The sequence below is a fragment of the Amaranthus tricolor genome, chromosome 2, assembly GCF_026212465.1.
Source record: "Amaranthus tricolor cultivar Red isolate AtriRed21 chromosome 2, ASM2621246v1, whole genome shotgun sequence".
NCBI lineage: Eukaryota > Viridiplantae > Streptophyta > Magnoliopsida > Caryophyllales > Amaranthaceae > Amaranthus > Amaranthus tricolor.
Genome location: NC_080048.1, coordinates 10,244,764 through 10,269,145, shown reverse-complemented (window position 1 = coordinate 10,269,145; position 24,382 = coordinate 10,244,764). Strand labels below are relative to the sequence as shown.

Sequence of the window (24,382 nt, the reverse complement as noted above, 5' to 3'; positions counted from 1 at the left end):
AAATGAAAAGATGAGAATGTGAGAAGAAGATAAAGGAAAGGCACTTGCTGACATGTACAAAGTATTGTTCATCATGAACAATATTCCTTACTTACAAATGTTCTATATTTAGAGGATGTAATCCCTTCAAAGGCAGAAAGATCCGGAGGAAAAACACTCATCTCCATCCATTTCTCTTCCATTCCCTTCGAAATAGCTTTCCTTCCATTTCTCTTCCTCCTAAATAAACCACCAAGAATAAACTCCCTACAGATTTCAATTAGAAAGAGCAAGTTTCACGCTTCCACGTAAAATATAGAGACATAATTCTGTACAATTATAGCTCAATAACTCAAAACTAAAAAAAATTAGATAATATGAAACTAAAAATCAATGATGATAAAAAACTAGATGAGAAAATCAAAAGGTAATATACAACTCAAACAACCCAGAAAAACGGTAAAATTAAGAGAATACAAACTACATTCAGTTCCCTACATAGTGAAGTGCAAGAACATGTCTCATAAGCAGTTAAAAAAGTAGTAGAATTTGACCATTATGATCATTAAGATTACAAATTTGGTTTTAATCCTGACATGCTCAAAATCTCAAGAAATAACCTTGCGGATAAACAACCTTGTAACCCCAAGCTCTGCTAGCAATACTCTGCGAATAATCTGCAGTACATGATACATACATTATTGTTTGACAACTTGTTTGGATACAATGACTTGGTGAAAAAGTTCGAAAATAGAATTTTATTTATATTTTTTTTCTATCTTTCAAATGATATATGTAAGAGGGTAAGAGAACAAAATCAACAACACAAGTCCTCAATTCTCACATAATAATAGCGACAGTAAGTCACTAAATCAAAAAGTATGATAGGCAATGAACAAGAATATCCTTTGCCATATGAGATAAGATAAGCAATGAACAACCATCCATAAATACTGATTATGTTCCATAAATACTCGATGATGTTCATTCCATGGTATTAATTTAATAAATGAATGTTCATGTGACTGATTTCATTTCTTCAATATATCCTATTCAATACTTCACTGAAAACTCATGTATACGTTTCTACACTATGTTACTTGGACTCCGATACTGGTATGTTTCCAAGTATCGAACATGTCTATAATATTCAATTTCACACCTATAAATAAAGTGTCCTAAGTGTCTACCAATGTCCGATCATCAACAATACGACTGGGTACATGAGTCAGAATGAAGAATCAGAGCAACATTGTAACTACATAAAGAGACTTACCGGAATCATGTGTTTCCAACGAACATAACTCTTTGACTTGAAAGTCACTAGGTTGAGGCTCCTTAAAATCTTCCTCGAAGCACATCTCCTTGACATCATGATAATTAGGATACGGACCATCTTGAAGTTTAGCAAAGAAATAAAACAGCTTGGAATCATCTTCAGAACGAGCGATGAAATTCATGCACACCACTGTTTCAGGTTGGTGCTGCCTATCTGCAACAAGTACCTCCTTCAGCAACAAATTTGTGCACTGCAACAAACATCTCAAATATTATGATAAAGTTGCACAACTGTGTTTGGAGTAGAATTAGTAGTTCAAATTGGTACAATCTTTAAGATTTTAAAGAGATAATGTTTTTTTAGGGTGGGTTTCATGGGAGGAAGGGGAAGAAATGCATGAGGTAAGGATCCTTACACCTCAAATGTCCATGCAGAATTTCAATCAATTCAAATAGCCCATGATCCTTACATCTCACTCTCCTAGGGTATCAATAAGTCCATTGGAAATATTTCACAAAAGTACAACATATCAAATCAAACACTTAAGACTTGTGTAAAATAGTTCAACAATGAGATATAAAATAAAATGCCTACTGAATCAAATTTTGTTTCTATTCAAATAAAATTTTACACAAGCCTAAAACAAGCATTGATGTGCTTCTCCAACACTAAAGAAAAAATAAATCTTATGCTTGTAGAATTATAAAATTAACTTGAGAATGCATATATAAATAACAAGAATGAAATTCAAGAAAAGGGTGGTCATGTTATGCAAGGTAAAATAAAAATAGATGCTATAGCATATCTTCAGAACACACATATATGCCTAATCAATAAGTTTGTTACTCCGACTCTTTATTTTGGTTCACGTACCCATATCCAATCCTTGATACTAGGACATTGGACACTTCATTTTAGGTATAAAAATTGCATATTGAGACGGGTCAGATGCTAGTAAACGCACAGTTTTCCGAGTATGTCGATACCGATACCTGAGTCAACCCCCCCAAACTAATTCAACTTCTAATGGGGAGCAGTGGGAACATCAAAAGAAGAGACACAAGCAAAGAGGTAAAGATTGTAAGCAATGCAAAAAAAAAAAAAAACTTTAAAACAACTGCATATAAAGAACTTTTTAAGTGAATCTACAAAAGGAATACAAAACAATCGATCAGCTATATAAGAGAAAAAAAATAATCAACAGATAATGCCCAAGACAGTATGACACTAAACAAACAATAGGGAAAATAAAAAGTGGATACAATCAAATAAAAAACGATGAAGTGGACTTTAGTATTCAAAACTGAACTCTTTAGAATTGTAGTAGGTTAGCGCCTTTTCGGCAAGAGGCTTATAGAAATTCAAATTAGCAAGAGTAGCCACCCTCCTGGGAGGGCCTTCGAGATATCCAGGGCTAAACAAAGCAAAACAAAGAAAAATACCCACTGAAGGGGTAACGAAATAAATAAAATCGGGTTCAAAAAATAAAACAAAACAACACAAATTCACTCATTCATTCAATTACTTACGTATCAGACTCCTCCTCCTCATCAACACTATTAAACAGATAAACAAAATCAAAAAATCAAAATTCAAGTCAAAATTACTAGTAATAAAATTCCAAGTAAATAAATTAATTAAGCAAATACAGTATTAAACACATAAACTGTTGAACAGGTAAACAAAATGAAATCAAATATTAAAATTAAGCAAAGATTACACACATACAATTGATCACGATCAAGGTAATGATCTCCAGGATAATCCAGGTTGGAGAAAAAACAAACAAAAAACCAAGTGAATTATATTACTATGATTAAAAATTCAAGTCAATAAAATTAAGGAAATATTAAACACATAGAAGTACATACATATAACGATCAAGGTTCTGGGCCTTTATGCGGCACAGATGGTAAACGAATTATGGATCGGAATTAGCAATAACATAACTAACAACTAACTTTAAAAAATTAATTAAAAACATAACAAATGAACAAACAGTGACGTACCAAGGAATTGATTTCAATTTTTTTTGAGGCCTTGATGCATGAACTACATCACCGCCATCGGGGTCCATCGTCGCCATTAAAAGAGCTTTTTTTTCTGAAAAAAACTTACAAATACAAGGAAAAAAAAACTACTATTTAGGGTTATAACATATATTTAGGGTTATAAAAAACAGAGATTAAAAAAAAAACAAAAACAAAAACAAAACAAAAAAAACTAACACAAACATAATAGAGATTAAAAATAACAAAAATCAATAACCCTAACTAGAATGAAATCAGTTAACCAAACATAAAAAACAGAAAAAAAAGAAAAAAAAATAAAAGATAATCAAAACAAATCGAAAAACTTAATAGAGATTAAACGAAAATTAACAAACTAACCTTGAAGTTGAAGAGATTTGAAGAAGAAAGGGTTAAGGTTAGAGAGAGAATCAGAGAAGGACGCGGCGAAGAGGGTTTTCGTGAAATGGTAACTGCCCTAACTGGCAAATGAAATAGGTTATAGATAGGCATGCAAACGGGGCGGGGCGGGTATTGGAATTAATTACCATCTCCATCTCCATCCCCACTCATCAGGTTTATAAAACGTCTTTTTCCATCCCTCAATAATTGTAGTATACCCCTAGATTCCGAAGCTTGTTTACTAGCAAAAAGTCATAAACAAACCTATCTTCCTAGTTTGACTCATAGTACTAAACCATTTGTTTTGATACATTCTGATATTTAAGGCCCTGCTTCTGAGTTTAATACGCATGGTTTTTCTTACTATGTTTTTTTTTTTGTGGATGATTGTACTTGTATGAGTTGGGTTTACTTCTTAAAACACAAATCTAAGGTTTTTGATGTCTTTGTTAAGTTCTATAATATGCTCATCACTCAATTTCAAACACAACCACAAATGCTTCGATTAGACAGGGGGGGGACACATCAACTCCGACATCCAAAATTTCTTTTCATCTCAAGTCTCATTCATCAAACCACTTGTTTAAATACTCCACAACAAAGTGGGGTAACTGAACGAAAGAACCGTACTCTCCTTGAGATAACCCAAGCTCTTATGTTTAAAGCTCATATTCCCACCCATTTTCGGCCCGAAGCAATTGTCACTCCCACTTACTAAACTGTCTTCCAACAAAATCCATCAATTTCAAGACTCCCTTTGCCACTCTCCAAACGCATCATACTATCCCCTCTTCTCATTCCTTACCTCCACGTGTGTTTGGTTGTGTTGTGAATGTTCATCTTCCTAAACAAGCCCGTAACAAACTTGAACCTCGTGCTCTAAAATGTGTCTTTCTTGGGTATAGGGTAACTCAGAAAGGGTATCGGTGCTATGATTCAGTCCATATCAAACTCTATACCACTATGGACTGTGACTTCTTTAAGGACTCATATTATTATTCCCAGCTTAGTCCTCAGGGGGAGACTACTATTAATGATTTAGTTGTCTTACACATCCCATAGTAATTGATCCTTATCCTAAAGAGCAAGTAGGTGAACCACAACTGCTGTCATTAAAGACATAGTACTTCCTCTTCCTCAGAGTATCCCTGTTCTATCTGAAGCATCAAGTAAAATACTAAACAAGAGGTACACTCTGAACTTTTAATTGATGTTGCTAATGATATAACAGATGTTGAGGAACAGTGCAGATATAAGTTTCCACCAAGGAGTACAAGGGGTGCTTCTCCAAGGAGATATGATCCAGAGTTTGAGGCAATGAGGTCTCGGTAGCCTATTGATCAGGGTAATAGTGGATCCTTACCTGAAGCAGCTGTAGCTTTCAATACCTCACTGTATTCTCATGCTATACCCCGAAATGTTGAGGAAGTACTCCAAAACCCTAGATGGTGGAAGGCGATGGAAGAAGAGATTTTAGCACTTTAAAGGAACAAAACCTAGGAAAATTGTATGTTACCCAAAGGGAAGAAGACAATTGTATGTTACCTAAAGGGAAAATTGTATGTTACCCAAATAGGTGTTTTCAATTTAATTTCATGCAGATGGAACCATCAAAAGATACAAAACAAGACTCGTAGTCAACGGGTATACATAGACATATGGGGTAGACTCATGGAAACTTTCTCCCCTGTGGCCAAGATCGACACGGTTAGAATCTTATTTTCAGTTGTAGCTAACAAAGATTGGCCATTGTACCAGTTTGATGTAAAAAAAAGCCTTCCTTCATGGTGAAATAGAAGAAGAATTCTACATGAAAGCACCTTTGGGGTTCTCTGATGAATATATTCAAGGGGAAGGATGTAGGCTTAAGAAAGCACTATATGGGTTGAAGCAATCTCCACGAGCATGGTTTGGTGGATTCACAACAGCAATGAGAAAGTTTGGTTGTGTGCAAAGTAACACTGTTCTTAAAGAAGGAAAAGGATCAAATTACTTGCTTAATAATCTATGTTGACAAAATGGTTATCACTGGAAATAATGAAGAGGAGATTAATGAGCTCAAAAGAAGGTTGTTCCTGGAGTTCGAGATGAAGGATCTAGAAAACCTTAAGTACTTTTTTGGTACTGAGGTTCTTAGATCAAAGAAAGAGATATTAGATCAAGCCCTAAAAATTGACAAGCATCTAGATGCAGCAAAAATCCAAATCCAAAAACACGAAATCCAAATCATCTGATTTCGAATGCATAAAAATGGAATTACACAAAAATGGAGTAGCGCGAAGCAATGATGGAATGATGGCGACGAAGAAATGATGGCGAACGAATGGATCTGTGAACGAAGAAATTAGGGAGTGGGTCACTAAAGGTATGAAGGAAGCTGAGCAAATGAAATGAGAAAGCAAAACAGGAAGCAAATGGGAAAGCAGGTTAAAAAAAGTGAATGAAGAAAATAGGAAAGGAGGAGGAAAAACAACGAAAGAAAGTGAGTGAACAGTGAATTCACTGTTCATGATGAACAGTATTTTGTTTTGCAAATCATCTATAGTTAGAGGATTAATGTTAGCTATGGTATTGCCTGTTGTTTGATATGCTTTTCGCTTGAGTGTTTTTGTTTTTTTTCCAATTAGGCTTGCCATTTCCATGAGCGTGGGTGGACTATGATAAGAGGAACTTGCATTTCATGCAATGATTGTTTAGAAAGCCACTATGATATGAGGAACTTGCATAATTATGTTCACATTAAACTTTCATTCCAACAATTTACTTTTTCAGTCCAAGGTTTGTGCTAAAACATAGTTTTTGACTTTGTGGTGCATGTTTTTCCAAGTGAGTTGAATTATGCACGTCAGTGACATTTTGTGCACTTAGTTTTTGAAATTATGGACAATACTCGAAGTTCAAATCATAAGGTTTGATCAATTCTAGCCACCTTCTCCATCTAGTGTTCAACTTTTTTCGCGTGAACAAAAATCTCAGACTAAATAAATAATGTCTCCAAATTTTCAGAGCAAAAGCTCTGGCTACTAATTCTAAGTCATTCGTGGTATAATTTTTTCATGAACTTTAAGCTTTCGTGAAGCATACGCCACAACGTAACTCCCTCGCATTGGCACACACACTAAACCATGTTTAGAAGCATCACTATACACTTGATACTCTTTGGAAGTAACGGATTATACAAAAAAGACGCGATTGTTTTTATCGTACCAATTCAAGTTTTCTAGAAATCTTTACAACGAGCTTAATTGAGTTAAATTATGAAAGAGTTATCTACTTGGGATATGATCTATAATATATTTAGCTTAATTTAGTTAGTTGTCAAGTTATCATTAGTTAATAAAAAAACATCAAGTTACCACATCAGGTCAAAATTGTTATCCTCTAGACATGAACAAATTTAATGTGAGCATGTTATTTTCGTTAAAGCATAGATTGTAGGAAATGATCCTTAATGCCTTACATTCATTACAGAAGAGTATATATACAAAAGCATAGATCAATACAATGTACCAAAGTACCCTTCAACACAATCCTACTGACTTTTCTCATCCATCCTAATACACCCCCTCAACATGGTAACTTTCCAATCTCCCTCCCCCGTGCCTCACAATCCTAAAGAGGCTCTTAAAGATCCCCATTAGAAAAAGGCCATGACTGATGAATATACTGCTCTTATTAATAATGATACGTGGGAGTTAGTTCCTTGTCCTTCTAATGTGAATGTTATTCGATGTATGTGGATATTTTGTCATAAAACTAATGTTGACGGTTCTTTTGAGCGCTATAAGGCTCGGTTAGTTGTTGATGGTAGTTCTCAACAGGTTGGGATTGACTGTATTGACACTTTTAGCCCTGTGGTTAAACCTGTAGCCATTCCGGTGGTTCTGAGTTTGGCTCTTGCTAGTTCTTGGTCTATTCATCAACTTGATGTCAAGAATGCGTTCTTACATGGTCATTTGAATGAAACTGTTTATATGTATCAGCCGATGGGGTTTCGTGATTAGTTGCATCCTGATTATGTGTGTCGACTTAAGAAATATCTACATGGACTGAAAACAGGCTCCGAGAGCGTGGTACCAGCGTTTTGCTGATTATGTTCGGACGATTGGTTTTGTGAACAGTGTGTGTGACACTTCCTTATTTATCTATCGTCGGGGTTCAGATATTTCTTTCTTACGCAGACATATTATTTCCTTACTTTCTATTGAGTTTGCTATGAAGGATTTAGGTCTGCTAATTACTTCTTGAGGCCTGATGATTTCGCCTAGTCTTGTGAAGGAGAAATTTAGAGCACGCTTGATGGAACGAGGGCAAGAGTTCTTGTTGTTCAAGCACAGTATCAATTTCACTATAAGAAAGAGTTAAGCCCTTGATTAGTTAAAGAACCAATCGTTGTTTCGTAATCGAAGTCCCAACATTATCAAGTTGATCCGCAAGGTTCTTTAAATGAAGACAATATGCATTCATATCCACAAAATTTGCAAGATCAATGTGTGTGAATTGTTCTTCAAGATAGAGAGCAGGGGTAGTCTTGTTGTCTTGAAATATATCACGTAGGTTGTCCCATGCTTTTTTCGCGGTGCCGGCCTTGGAGATGATGCTAAGGAGAAGGTCACAAGAGATGGATCCATAAATCCACATTAGGACGTGAGCGTCCACATATTCCCACTCGTCTTATCTGGCACTAGTGTAGAAGACGAATCAGAGGCAGCCATATTAGAAATAATATGATCAAGAACACGGTAGGCTTTGTAGTGGGTTTGAAATAGCTGAGACCATGTTGAGTATAACCCACTTTCCAATTCTAACTGTATAGGAATATGGTTCTTGATATTAGTTACAGAGAGAGAAGGGTGCAATGAGTTTCTCTCACCAGCCATGGTAATGAAGAAGACAAGAAGAAGATGATTGATAGGCAGAATGTGAAAGAGGATCGAAGGGAGGGCTGATACCATATAGTAAATGATCCTTAATGCCTTACATTTATTACAAAAGAGTATATATATAAAAGCATAGATCCATGCAATGTACCAAAGTACCCTTCATCACACTCCTATCGACTTTTCTCATCCATCCTAATATAGATTACATGTAGTCCTTGCTCTCACTAATTGGCAACAAAATTTATCATGATGAATCAAGAATAATTACCCTGCGCTCTTACTGACCTTTGATTGCTTTGTCAACATTAAAAGCAGTTGGTTGCCTCTTCCACACTTTAGTAGAAATGTTTGTGACATCATGCTCCTTTTTCAAACCTTTACCCTTCAAATTCTAGAACTTAATATGCAGATTCTGAGCACCCAATAGAACTCTCGAATTTGACATCGTTTATAACACATTCAAACTTAATGATGCAAACTTCGAGTCTAAGTTAGTTAACATAGAATTATTTGACTCGCTCCTAAATGAAAGACAAGTGCAAATTCCTCTAAATTTTATTCATTCTCATTGCAGTTTATCTCAACTAAAAGTATCTTATATTATTCTACTAGAATACTTTTCATTACATTAACGCAAGTACAAACGATAGAATAGAAGTAACATCCAATGCGAACCAACTTTAATCACCTATTTCCTGACATCTCTATAGTTTGTGACAAGAAAAACAATAAATCACAATTTTAAGGTTATACATGGATAAAACACTAACATTATATTTAGATAGAAGAAAAGTGGCACGCGGTCCCCCAAGTTACACTATTAAATGCAATAATGTAGTTTTATACATTTTTATTAAAAATAATGCAATGAAAATATTAAAATGTAAAAGCGTGTAAAGGGTAAATGATGCAAGGGTCGGAGGTGTATAGTTAATATTAGGTAGCATAATTAAATTGAGACATGGAAAAATATTAAAGTCATTATATGTATGAGACACTTGTCTTGTTATGGATGATTATCATTTGCTTTAGATCTATATTGCAGAATTGTGTTATTTTGCGTTGCTAGTCAATCTAAGATATTTGTAATCTTTCAACACAAACTTTCCATTACAAGACACATGTAGTCATCATGTAATTATGTAAACATCAGTTTGTCCAAGGTCCTAACATCTGTTGATTTAAGTAATTAAATATTAGATTAAAGAGAAGAAATTTAAAGAAAGAAAAAAAATAAATTATTTAATTATTAGACTTAAGCTTTATTAGCTAAAACCCTAAATCCCTAAAATGACATTGTATTAATGTAGCAAAACTCACAAACAAATTGAAAATCAACCCCAAACAAACATAGAGGTGAAACAAAACTCACAAAATGCAACATTTTATCATGAACTCTAACTCTAATCGCGTGAAATTGGTATGAAATTTTGCCCTCAAATCAAATTAATTTTATAAAGTAAGACAAACAAATTAAATATAATTATTTGCATCTTTCAACAATTGGTCTCAATATAATTATGATAATCTAGTAGACAATAAAACATGGCAAAAGTTGGGTCGGACTTAAATGAAACGGGTCGGGTCGGGCCGAGTCATGCAAAATGAAATGCGAATTATTACAAGATGAACACTATTCATCCTTAGTTGATGGATAGTTCTTTTGCCACTGAACTACCACGTCGTATGCCACTTCATCAACTACTTTGATTTTCTTTATTATTTTCCCATTTCTTCACGTTCTCTCTTAGTTTCTTCCTTTCTCATTTTCTTTCTCATTTTTCCCATTTCTTCATTTTCTCTTTCAGTTTCTTCCTTTACATCTCAAGTTCTGCTATTTAATCCAACAAATTCAGTAATTGTTGTTGGTTGTTTGTTTTATTATTTGATTTGATTTTGATATGGGTTTATAATTCTTCTAATTTCTTGTAATTTGTCCTCGTCTCGCCATTTTTCCTATTTTTTATTTCTATCTATTACTTATAAGATGCGCAAAACATAACACATTAGAATACAAGAATTTCAACTATTAATATTAGAAAAATTTACCTAAAATAATCCAACCTATTCACGATTTTCCTACAATAATCTCAACAATCGATTAGCCATGAATAATCTCATGTATTGTATCAATTTACCCGGAGTGCTGTTGAATCCATTTTTACCAATTGTTCCGGTTAAGTTGCTGTAGCTTATGTTTAACCCAGCTTCTTCATCATTTTACCATGAATTCCTTCCTCCATTAAAACCCATACCCCAAATCCTCCATTAAAACCGAAAAATTCATCAAGAATCTCTGTTTTTCTTTTCTTTTTTTCATCTGTCTCATGCTATGAAGAGCATTGCCACATCTCATTCTTCAACACCAAGAAGGTCAATTGCAAAGGAAAGCCCTAAATGTGAACATGGTGTTCTAGCAAAATTGCAAACTGCTAGAAAAGGTTCTAGAGTTGGGCATCGATTTTATGGTTGTGGTCTTTGGCCTGTAAGTTATGGTTTGATTTTTGTGGTTACGATTTATTTTAGTAAAGTAATTTAGTTTAGCTAATTTTGATTGTATCTTGTTTATAGGACTTAAATTGCAAATTTTTCAAGTGGGAGGATGATGTAATCAAGTCGGAAGCAAATGGAGGAGCATATTGTTTGGAAGAACAAAATTCTATTTTACTTGAGAAAATTGACAAATTGAAGATGAAGAAACAAAAATTGAAGGAGAGTGAAGCTTTGTTGAAGATTGAACTTGCTAAACAAATTAATGCAACAAAAGCTTTAGGATTTGTGCTTGTTGCATCATGGTTATTATTTGTAACCTTATTTATGTTAACATGATTAGTACAATGTAATGAAAATTCTACAACAATGTAAGACAATTAATGTAATGAAATTAGATCTCATTTCTTAATATATTGCTTCACAAAATATTTGGCAAAATATCACTGTCGTGTGCTCCAGTACATTGACAAAATATCACTACCATACTTAAACGTTAAACAAAATATTTAGGTTTACAAAAGCAACACTTAAGTCATTAACAATACATTAATTATACATACGCTTCATTGTTTACAAAAGCTCTTAAGTGTTATACTAACTATTAGTCTGAATATTAATAAAGATTCTTCATTGCTTGGTTGTTGATGCTTGACTTCAGAGTACGTCTACATGAATTTGGCTTCCCTTGCTTGGCCTTCCTCTTTTTCTTTTGCACTGTTAAAAAGGAACATAACAATTAATAGATTGACTGAACTTTTATTTGATGTGTAATAATTTTTTGGCATAAAGTTTAACTAACTAACCGTTTCAGCAGTTGTAACAGAACCACTGGGATTACCACCCTTGCTCCCTTGCCCTGTATGGATCCTTCTCCCCCCTTTACCTATTGCCCCAGGATGTGCAGTTAGCTGATGATGGGCTGGTTGACATGATTCTGATTCTGGGTTTACTCTTCTTTCACTAACATCTTTTCTTGGTCTTCCTCTTCCTCTCTTAATTGGTGGGGATGTAGGGTCAGCAGCTTTATCCTTTTCCGGACAATTTCGTTTATTATGTGCAGTGAATTTACAAATGGTACAACTCATCTGCATGCCATGTATTGTGAGTTTTCCTTGTTTTTTTGGGTCCTCATGAGCACTTTTGATTCGTGACTTTCTTGGTCTTCCTGGACCAATTTTGATGGGGGGTGGATCCATGGACATATCAATTTTAGGCTATTGATGTTCTCCAATGCAAGGAGCTATGCAACCTGTATAAGTCTTGTGTATGCAGCTTTGGTGTAACATTCTTCCACAAATGACTCGACGTCTTTATGTTGGTAACTAATTGAGGCAATAGCATGACAACAAGGAATCCCTTTAAGATCCCATTTCCTGTACGTACATGTTCTTCTTTCTATGTCCACCTCTAATACGTCAATGTGATGAGCAACTTGGAATACTGTAGCAGTAGACGGTAGAACAGTGCAATTAGATGCCTCTTCTTTCTCTTTATCCAATATAACTTGTACTTTTGGACATAATAATCCACTCCACTTGCTTGCACACTCCTCCCTCTTTGTAGTTAGCCTCTTCATTATCGTTGTTCAAATATCATCAAGCATATCAATCAAGTGTTTTGATCTAGCATGCATGATGTAATTGTTAAAAGTTTCGGCCATGTTACTCAATATCACATCGCACTTTGTATCAACCTTCACAAAAGCTCGACAAAATAAACGAGGATTAGCCAAGTTAAATGCTTCAGCAGCAACATGGTTTACTTTCTTCATTTCTGTGATTCCGTCATTAAAATCAGCTTCATTATAAGCTTTTGCACACCTCCAAAATAAAAGCTTCATCTCTTCACCCTTGAAGCTTTTGTTCCAATTAGCATATATATGTCTCGCACAATACCTATGTTCTGTATTTGGAAGTTTAATTCTCAAACCCCCTTACAATGCTTTGTGTATCACATCCAATTAGCATATATATAGCACAACACACTATGTTCACCAGCTCATATACAGCTAAAACAGTAGCTCATCAGCTCAAGACAACTAAGAATAGCAAAACAGCATGTAATGACTTGATTTAACCAAATCTAGCTCAAAACAATACCAAAACAGCAGCTAAACCAGTAGATAAACCAGCTGAAACAACAACTAATTACTTTGACTCAACAAAACAGCATGTAATGACTTCATTTACCAAAATCAAGCTCAAATTATACCAAAACAGCAGCTAAACCAGTAGCTCAAAACAACTAAAACAGCAACTAATTAGCTTGAAGTAAACAGTTCATCATGTAATGACTTCATATAACAAAATCCAGCTCAAAGCAATACCAAAACAGCAGCTAAACAGTAGCTCAAAACAGCTAAGAACTTCAATAATATGGATGCAAATTTCACCAGCTCTAAACAACTAAGAATACCTTGAAATCATACCTGATGTTCATCGGAAGTCACAGTCCATCCAGTGCCATTGCCATGTGGAATGCTTTTTTTAAGCTGAGAAATAAACCATTGCTAAGAATCATTATTCTCACCTTCAACTACAGCCCATGCCAAGGGATACATTTGCTCATTTGGATCCCTTCCAACTGCACTTAGTAACATGCCACCCAAGAAGGTTTTATAAAGCAACCATCAATACACAAAACCTTCTTACACCTTTTAACCCAACCTTCCTTCACACCTTCAAAACAAACAAAAATTCTTTGAAATGTAGGTGAAATTATATTCCCATCAGTGACAATTGTAAAATGGCTTTTTTGGGCTACTTTATTTCAATGCTTCCATGTAACTCATTAGCTTGGAGTAGTGTTGCTTCATTGAACCATGTAACTTTCTGTGAGTAGCATATTTAATCTTATATGCAAAACCCTAGTAATAATTATCCTGTAATTCTTCCTCACAATGTCTATAATTTCAGATGATGCTATGTGTGGTCTACTTTTGAACAGATCAAGTAACTCTTCCGCACACCAAGAAGCCTTGAATTGCCCATTTGAATCCATATTCCTTTGACAAGTATGTTGACCATCCACTGTTTTCACAACACATGAAGCCGTCTTCCTATCCCAACTAGCAAAAATCCTAAATGGACACCCTTTAACACATCTTACTCCAATTCTTTGCAATCTTTTTTTGTCACTTGCACAAATTTTAACATTTCTCCCTTGAGCAATAGCATATCTAGTAACAGCTTGTCAAAATTCAAGAGAATTACCAAAAACAATTCCAACACACCATTTAAACCTCCTAAAATCTGTTTTATCATTTACTATAGTAGGTGTGACAATTTCATCATCACTATTTTCATATTAAGACACAATATCATTGAAAGAGCACTCACCAATCTTCAAATTTGATTGAACAACACCTTCATCCTCCTCCACTGACAAGTCCTCACTCAAAACAAGCTCAATTGACCCATCTCCTTCAGTTTCATCCTCATCTGATATGATATAGTCTAGATCTGTGCTATCATCTTCATCTTCAAAAGCTTCTTCATAACCCTCATTTATCTCACCGGATGCAATTTTACCAGGCCAAGTCTCATACCAATCACAAGTAAAATCTAGCTCATCTTCAGATAAACCTTGTTCGATGGGGATTAGCTTATAATTCTTTTCATGTTGTGAGTTTATAGGGCTGTTTGGGATATGAAGAAAGCAACTTTGATTTTCAGATTCATTACAAATATCTGAAATATTAGGTGGGTTGGGATATGAAGAAAGCAACTTGCCTCACATGTATCTTTATGTGCTTTCCTAGGTGTTAATTTCTTCCTTTCACCTACAAAGCCATATGCTTTACCTACATTACTAAATTCTTTTTTCATTTTCACAGACAATTTGTCATCATCTTTAACATCAACAACATATACATCTACAGCCCTAAAGTCAGTACCAACATTACCCATTTCACTTACAGAAACATCATTGATTAGTTTCTTCAACCCTTCCTCAAAAGTCATTGCCTTAGGATCTAAGTAGTATAAGCTAAATGGAGACTTAAAACCAATATCTTCCTCAACTATTCCCTTAAGTTCAAACCAAGATAACTTGTCAGGTTCTATGCTCATGGATTTACACATACCACCCACATACTCTAATTCAAACCTTGTCTTTTTAAACACCCCACCAAACCACCATTTTATTGTAAAGGAATCACACTGACTAGCCTAGCATAGATCAAATCAAGAACAAAATTTAGAATGCATAATTGGAGATGAAAATTCGAAACCCATCAATTTAATTTTACAAAATTTGAAAACTTACCATTGATGGCTATAGTCACTGAAAATGACGGAGCTGCGATTATAGTCACTAGAATGGGAGCTCAAAAGAGATGGGCTTCTTCACTCACTGCTTAGAATGAATAATTGGAGATGAAAATTCGAAACCCATCAATTTAATTTTTCAAAATTCGAAATCTTACCATTGATGGCTATAGTCACTGGAAATGGCGGAGTTGCACTTATAGTCACTAGAAATGGGAGCTCAAAAGAGATGGGCTTCTTCACTCACTGTTGTGTCGTCAATGGAATGTGAAGTAGAAACAAACATGGTCCAGGGATGCAAACGGGGCGGGGCGGGGCGGGTATTGGCGTTACCATCCCCATCCTCATCTGGAAAATCAATCCCCATCCCCATCCCCATCCCCGCGGCGGGTATAATTTTTTTCCCCGTCCCCGCCCCGATGGGTTTGTACCTAATACCATCCCCGCCCCGCCACCCATTTGGGTATCCATCCCCGTCTAATACCCATTTTACCCGCCCCACCACCCATCAAATCCTCGCTTAATACCCATCTGTATCACATATTTATATTCAATTATTTAGCCTTAAAACCCATTTTACTTGCACAATATAATAACATATTGAAATTCCAGAAACAATGTAAAAATTAATCATGTAAAAATTGATCATTATATTAAGGGTGTTTGAAGAACTAAAAATTAATCAGTGTGTTTACTTGCACAATATAATAACATATTGAAATTCAATACCTACATATGAATTACAATAAGTGCCACTTAGTAAGCAGAACGTGGAAGAACAACTGTGCTTAAAAACATCCATGAGAAGAACTAAACTATCACAATATCAACTTACCAGAGTGGAAAAAAAAGGCAGGAAAAAGAGATCAGAAAAAACAACTGTGAAGTGATCGATGGATGTTAATCTTGGTAAAAATTACTGAATTTTTTTTAAAAAAATAAATAAATAAAAACCGGGGTTTTTAAAAATTTTTTCAAAAATTTTTTCAAAAATCTAAAAACAATAAGCAAATTAATGTAAAAATTCAAAATAAAAGCAACTTTTAAATTTAATATTCAAAATAAGCACTTTTTGCCTAGGGCACAGGTTCGAGGTTGTTTGCTGTCAGTCAATGTCTTTATTCGCTGTTTAACCATTTTTGACCGAGCTTCTTTGTTCGCTATTATTAACAGCGAACAATTACAAGGATAATTAGGCACACTTGCTTGTTTCAATTTTTATTGTTATTTTCTTGGGCCATGTCAATTTTATAAGGCTTATTTTTAGACTTTCAATTATTAAAACTTTCTATAATTAAATAAAATCACCATTAATCTCATGATTATCAACTTTTCCAAATTGTTAGGAAATAGATTAGAAAAGTTAATTTTAGTTTTTTAATTAAAATAACATTCTTTTGGAGAGAATTAAAATTAACATTAAGTCACTTTATATAATTAAATAAAATCACCTCAAATCCCATAATTATCAACTTTCCTAAATTTTTAGAAAATAAAATAGGAAATCTAATAATTAAAACTCTAAAAAAAAGCCTTGTGAAATTGACATGGCCCAAGAAAATAACAATTATAATTGAAACAAGAAAGTGCACATAATTAGCCTTGTAATTGTTCATTGTTAATAACAGCGAACAAAAATGCTTGATAAAAATCTTTGTTCGTTGTTATTAAAAGTGAACAAAGACCTTGACTTATTTTACCAAGCTTCTAACCCCAAACCTGTGCTCCAGAAAAAAAGTATTTATTTTGAAAAATAAGTTTTAAAGTTGATTATTTTTTGAATTTTTTATATTTATATTAATTTTCTTATTCTTTTCAAATTTTTATAGCAATTAAGGTATTTAGTACTCCTACAAGCTTTAATTACATCGTGGCCTCGCACAGTTGCACAGCAACGTAACCTACTTGTAAAGGGATTCATAAATCTAATTAATCTATGTCTGCAACAAACAATATTCATTCATATAATTATTACAAAATTGACTACTAATTAAATATTGATTTAAATTGATACCACCATTATTTTTCGCATTAAATTTGTAGAAGACCATCTCACCATAGTTATAATTAATTATTTTAAATTAAAAAAATATAAATTAAAATAAAATATCAAAAAAATGTTAAAAAAATATTTTAAAAATTTTATGATTTTTTTATTATTCAGAAAATTTTGTATGTAAATTTTTGAAAATTTTCTAATATTAAATTAATTTTTAGTTTACTATTTTTGTGAATTGCATACTATAGCAGGTCATCGGGTTACTCAAGACAAAAACCCCTAAAATTGAGATTGTTCATAGTTAATCAATAGGTTGGATAATTACAAGAAAATCATAAAAAAATTGAATTATTATAGATAATTTTTTCCTTAATTTTTTTAAAGAATTCCCAAAATAAGTTTAGGAAAATTTTGATTTAAATCTAATTAATCTATGTCTGCAACAAACAATATTCATTCATATAATTATTACAAAATTGACTACTAATTAAATATTGATTTAAATTGATATCACCATTATTTTTCGCATTAAATTTGTAGAAGACCATCTCACTATAGTTATAATTAATTATTTTAAGGTTACAAGTAATCGTATTAATACTATAAGTGTACATTTGGTAACCTAATAAAAAATTATTTCATGAGACGTAGGGATGAAAGTTTGAATTACGGTTTAGTTTCTATCAAAATTCTAAACCAAGTCAAACCAAAAAACATTTAGTTTTCTTTTCATTAGTCCAAAGTCATACCCTTTTTGACATAAATTTTTGGAAAAAATCCAATCTATTCATGATTTTCCTACAATAATCTACCTATTGATTAACCATGAATAATCTCAACTTTAAAAAGTATATTCGTAAAGTAAACCCGATAACCAAATGACTTGCAATAACAAGTTTTGTTTTTATAAAAAAATATAAATTAAAATAAAATATCAAAAAAATGTTAAAAAATTATTTTAAAAATTTTATGATTTTTTTATTATTCAGAAAATTTTGTATGTAAATTTTTAAAAATTTTCTAATATTAAATTAATTTTTAGTTTACTATTTTTGTGAATTGCATACTATAGCAGGTCTTCGGGTTACTCAAGACAAAAACCCCTAAAATTGTGATTGTTCATAGTTAATCAATAGGTTGGAAAATTACAAGAAAATCATAAAAAAGTTGAATTATTATAGATAATTTTTCCTTAATTTTTTTTAAAGAATTCCCAAAATAAGTTTAGGAAAATTTTAATTTCTAAAAAAGTGTATGGGTCCGAACCAAAGTTAAAGTTTTCATTTTAATTTTTAAAAGAATTAAATTTATTTTATGCATTCTTGGCTACTCAAAAAAACCCGGTTCCTAGTTCCTGCATATTTGGTCAACAAACTACTCCTATGTCCCAAAATGATTGCCACAATTGAAATTAAAATCTCTCACAAAAATATCGATGATGACAATCAACATGGGACGAGTAACAAGTTCCCTTGATTCACAACAGCCTTAATGAAAAAGCTTAAGCAAAGACCGTCTACAGAAAGAGCTTAACAAGTTCTTGCACATTTGTTGAGCCTATTTTGGCTAGATAATTGATTAAAAACATAACAAATGAACAAACAGTGACGTACCAAGGAATTGATTTCAATTTTTCTTGAGGCCTTGGCCAAGTGATAGATGGAAGGACTGCAGCTCTTACCAAAGGTGAGACTGGCACCTGCTGACAGAGAATGGCGAGAATGACTAAGCACACCATTTCATCTTTACCTGAGTTAAAGAATGTCAAGAATGGCAAGAATGGGACCCGCTTATACAAAATGGCAAGTATGGCGACTGGCGAGAAATGGTCAAGAAGAAATGGAAAGATGAGAATGCGAGAAGAAGATAAAGGAAAGGCACTTGCTGACATGTACAAAGTATTGTTCATCATGAACAATATTCCTTGCTTACAAATGTTCTATATTTAGAGGATGTAATCCCTTCAAAGGCAGAAAGATCCGGAGGAAAAACACTCATCTCCATCCATTTCTCTTCCATTCCCTCCAAAATAGCTTTCCTTCCATTTCGCTTCCTCCTAAATAAACCACCAAGAACAAACTCCCTACAGATTTCAATTAGAAAGAGCAAGTTTCACGCTTCCACGTAAAATATAGAGGATAATTTTATACAATTATAGCTCAATAACTCAAAACTAAATAAAATTAGATAATATGAAACTAAAAATCAATGATGATAAAAAAACTAGATGAGAAAATCAAAAGGTAATCTACAACTCAAACAACCCAGAAAAACGGTAAAATTAAGAGAATACAAACTACATTCAGTTCCCTACATAGTGAAGTGCAAGAACATGTCTCATAAGCAGTTAAAAAAGTAGTAGAATTTGACCATTATGATCATTAAGATTACAAATTTGGTTTTAATCCTGACATGCTCAAAATCTCAAGAAATAACCTTGCGGATAAACAACCTTGTAACCCCAAGCTCTGCTAGCAATACTTTGCGAATAATCTGCAGTACATGATACATACATTATTGTTTGACAACTTGTTTGGATACAATGACTTGGTGAAAATGTTCGAAAATAGAATTTTATTTATATTTTTTTTCTATCTTTCAAATGATATATGTAAGAGGGTAAGAGAACAAAATCAACAACACAAGTCCTCAATTCTCACATAATAATAGCGACAGTAAGTCACTAAATCAAAAAGTATGATAGGCAAATAAAAACCTAATATTTTCAACAAGAATATCCTTTGCCATATGAGATAAGATAAGCAATGAACAACCATAAATTTGTATTAGTCTTTTAAGAGGAAAAAAATTGAAGATGAAAGGCAAATAAAAACCTAATAGAAGTATTTTCAACTAGAATATCCTTTGCTAGATGAAAAGAAATGAGCAACAACCTCCATGTTTATAATTTTTTAAATAATACCGATAAAGTTCCGCAATGCATAGTTGCTTATATTCTTGAACAATCCAAAATGGTAAATGAGGTTTAGAAGAGGGAGTACCATTTTACAAAATCAGTAATCCTGTTTTCCCAAATTACTTATTGATTTGTTTTTAAAAAAATTAGAGCGTAAATAATTTCAAATCTGAATTAATTTCTCTTACTATTCTGAAGAATAAAACAAAGAGTTTTGTTAATAATACTACATAATATAGCATCAAACTCGATGATGGTAACATGTCCTTATCTGAATTGATAACAAGGTATACTTGATGTAATAAGTACTTTATATATTAACCACAATAATGCATGAGCAATTTGACACGAAACATTCCATGGTATTAATTTAATAAATGAATGTTCATGTGACTGATTTCATTTCTTCAATATATCCTATTCAATCCTAATGTCAGGAAATACTTAACTGAAAACTCATGTATACGTTTCTACACTATGTTACTTGGACTCCGGTACTGGTATGTTTCCAAGTATCGAACATGTCTATAATATTCAATTTTACACCTAAAAAGGAAGTGTCCTAAGTGTCTACCAATGTTCGATCATCAACAATACGACTGGGTACATGAGTCAGAATGAAGAATCAGAGCTACATTGTAACTACATAAAGAGACTTACCAGAATCATGTGTTTCCAACGAACATAACTCTTTGACTTGAAAGTCACTAGGTTGAGGCTCCTTAAAATCTTCCAAGTCCTTGACATCATGATATTCAGGATACGGACCATCTTGAAGTTCAGCAAAGAAATAAAACAGCTTGGAATCATCTTCAGAACGAGCGATGAAATTCATGCACACCACTGTTTCAGGTTGGTGCTGCCTATCTGCAACAAGTACCTCCTTCAGCAACAAATTTGTGCACTGCAACAAACATCTCAAATATTATGATAAAGTTGCACAGCTGTGTTTGGAGTAGAATTAGTAGTTCAAATTGGTACAATCTTTAAGATTTTAAAGGGATAATGTTTTTTTAGGGTGGGTTTCATGGGAGGAAGGGGAAGAAATGCATGAGGTAAGGATCCTTACATCTCAAATGTCCATGCAGAATTTCAATCAATTCAAATAGCCCATGATCCTTACATCTCTCTCCTAGGGTATCAATAAGTCCATTGGAAATATTTCACAAAAGTACAACATATCAAATCAAACACTTAAGACTCATAATAGCTCACACGCCCTATTCAGAATTATCAGTACTTCTTTCACAACTCCCACAATATTGGTCATACCAAAATTTGTAAAGACTCGTCATTGTAATTGACTCACATCTATGGTATTAATATTTGAGTTAATATGAAGTACATAAAATAGTTCAACAATGAGATATAAAATAAAATGCCTACTGAATCAAATTTTGTTTCTATTCAAATAAAATTTTACACAAGCCTAAAACAAGCATTGATGTGCTTCTCCAACACTAAAGCAAAAATAAATCTTATGCTTGTAGAATTATAAAATTAACTTGAGAATGCATATATAAATAACAAGAATGAAATTCAAGAAAAGGGTGGTCATATTATGCAAGGTAAAATAAAAATAGATGCTATAGCATATCTTCAGAACACACATATATGCCTAATCAATCAGTTTGTTACTCCGACTCTTCATTTTGGTTCACGTACCCATATCCAATCCTTGATACTAGGACATTGGACACTTCTTTTGTAAAGATGGCTCTTAAAAGTCCAATCTAAATCTAATTTATGTTAATTTTTAAAAAAAAACTACTATTGAAATCAAAATTGTGCGTGTTAAGTGAAATCTGAAAAGTCCCATAATATATTTGGGGTTATAAAAACATTTATTTGGGGTTATAACATAATACATTTGGTATTATACCAGCATATATTTTAGGGTTATAACTTCAAATATATTATGTTATAACTTCAAATAAATTATGCCCTAGATATATTATGTGACTTTTCATATTCCACTTGACACGTGCATTTTAATTTCAGCAGTAATATTTTTTACAATTAATATAAATTAGATTTTGGCTGGGCTTTTGAGAGCCGTCTTTATAAAAGACGGACTCTCAAAAGAGCTCGAAATTGTGAATTTCAAAAAGTTCATCTCATTATTTGTGCATTATTTATGTTAGTTTTAATTTTTCTCATCAATCTATTCACCTTTCTTCAACCTATACTATCCATCTTCAAGTTTTCTCTTATCATATTTTCTAAAAATTCAGACCATTACTTGTTGAATTAACAAGTTTGATTAAACTTTTCATCTTTTCATCTTCTCTATTCTTCTTTGTTCACAAGTAAACAAGTTTGATTCATTTATTTGTTGATTTATTTTTTTTGGTATTATTTGTATAATAATAGGTGATTTTTTGTAGGATTTATGATTGTTCTTGTAATTATTTGTTTCATAATATTTATGATTGTTTTTGTAATCTTCTATACAATATATTAATGAAGAAACAATTAGGACACATGTCGACTTCACAATAAAAGTTTTCCCGCTCTTTTCATATTCTTATTATCTATACATCTATCTATACAATATACTAATGAAGAAACAATTAGGACGCATGTTGACTTCACAATAAAAAATTTTCCGCTCTTTTCATGTTCTTATTAGGCAAATATATTTTAGCATATCATGTATTATCTTTCCGATTAGATTGTTTAATATATTAGTTACAAAAGATTTTAAAATCATATCTTATTTACTAATTTTTACCATATACAATCAATTAAAATATATAGTATCTTTTAATTACAATGGATAATTATCGGATAACATATTAATTAATTATGTAAAAATTTTATTTTCATTAAAATATTTTGTAATAAATTAAGAAAAGAAAATAATTTTGAAATAGCTTTTTTATAGATAATCATATACACTACGTAGTGTAATAAAACCGCATCCTTTATGATTATTTTTTCCCTTGTTTTTTTATCCTATTTATGCTACGTCTGTAAAAAAGCACAGCATATGTGGCGCAGCAGATGAAGTTTTTTCCACTAGTGTACTTACATGACTATACTAAAAAAAACTACACAAATCAAATAGACTATGCATTAATTATTTAAGTAAATAATAAGAAAAAAATGTTGGTGAAATAAATTTCAAATGATAATTCTATCACCTATGTTTGAGAAAGTTATGACACATAAATAAATAAATTAGGTTATTTGTTTATTATTATAGTAAAAAAATACTCCCTTCATTTCTTAATAAAGTTCCCACAAGTAATGTTCACGGGAATTAAGAAAAATAAAATCTTTTAAATAATAGAAATACTATTTTATTAAATAATAAATTTAATACAGGAAAAGTAGAGATCATAAACGTTAAAAAATATTAAATAAAATTTAGTGGAAAAAAATCTAAGGACCACAACTAATAAAAAATATTTTTATAAAGTTAGTGGAAAATATATAGGGGCATAAAGAATATAAAAATGTTAAAATGAAGTTAGTTAAAAATATGTGGGGACCATAAGTATTATTAAAATATTAAATTGGGATGAATAAGGTTATTTTGTTCAAAATTTATGACACAAGCAAAAAGATTTTTTATGGAAACAACAAATGGAGCATCCTAAAATGACAAATAGAAACTTCTTTAAGGAATGGTGGGAGTATAATCTTTAGGCTGAAAACTTATTTTTAAGGTTTTACAAAGACGTTAAACACTTAAATTATTATTTTTATTATTTTTTATGTGTTGAAATTTTCTATTATTTTTATGTAATTACTTATAATCTATATTGTTTAATGTATGATTTTATGATTATGTTTTATATATACTAGTAATACTTTTACAGCTTTTAAAATAAATCAATTTATAATTTCAATATGATTTAACAGTCATATAATAACTTAATTACATATATAAAATTAATTATTTTTTATTTGAATAATTTATAAACCGTTCTTAGCACGGGAATCGATCTAGTTGTTTGTTTAATAATATGTAATTTTTTGTGTGAATAATATGTAATTTTTTTCGTGAGAATAATATTTAACTTTTTTTGTTAAGTATAGCAAAACTTATAAGAAGAAAGCAAGCTTGAAAAACGATGCTTAATCCTTTATTTTGTTTATTTTTTTGGTGTTTGTATTGTTGTTTTACATGATATGTTGGTATTAA

The 24,382-nt window shown here is 32.2% G+C and overlaps 1 protein-coding gene across 2 annotated transcripts; it reads right to left on the bottom strand.

Annotated features, from left to right (window-relative positions):
- Window positions 1-302: 302 nt before the first annotated feature.
- LOC130805320 (uncharacterized) lies at window positions 303-15,437 on the bottom strand. 2 transcript variants are annotated; one of them, XM_057670060.1, is made up of 4 exons: window positions 15,312-15,398; window positions 3,268-3,371; window positions 1,256-1,508; window positions 303-656 (listed from the first exon to the last, which is right to left on the bottom strand). In XM_057670060.1, the coding sequence occupies exons 3-4, from the start codon at window positions 1,437-1,439 to the stop codon at window positions 580-582; spliced, it is 261 nt and encodes an 86-aa protein (XP_057526043.1). In that variant the 5' UTR covers window positions 1,440-1,508; window positions 3,268-3,371; window positions 15,312-15,398; the 3' UTR covers window positions 303-579. The 2 variants fall into 2 exon arrangements, with proteins under 2 accessions (XP_057526043.1, XP_057526042.1); XM_057670059.1 differs by lacking the exons at window positions 303-656; window positions 1,256-1,508; window positions 3,268-3,371 and adding exons at window positions 11,505-11,759; window positions 11,849-12,613 and having other exon boundaries at window positions 15,312-15,437.
- Window positions 15,438-24,382: the final 8,945 nt, after the last annotated feature.

Bases quoted from the DNA above. Each gene is read 5' to 3' on its own strand.
- LOC130805320 (XM_057670059.1), bottom strand. From the start codon at position 12,247: ATGTCCATGGATCCACCCCCCATCAAAATTGGTCCAGGAAGACCAAGA. The intron at 11,760-11,848 runs GTTAGTTAGTTA...CCTTTTTAACAG, and splicing joins CTGTTACAACTGCTGAAACG to TGCAAAAGAAAAAGAGGAAG.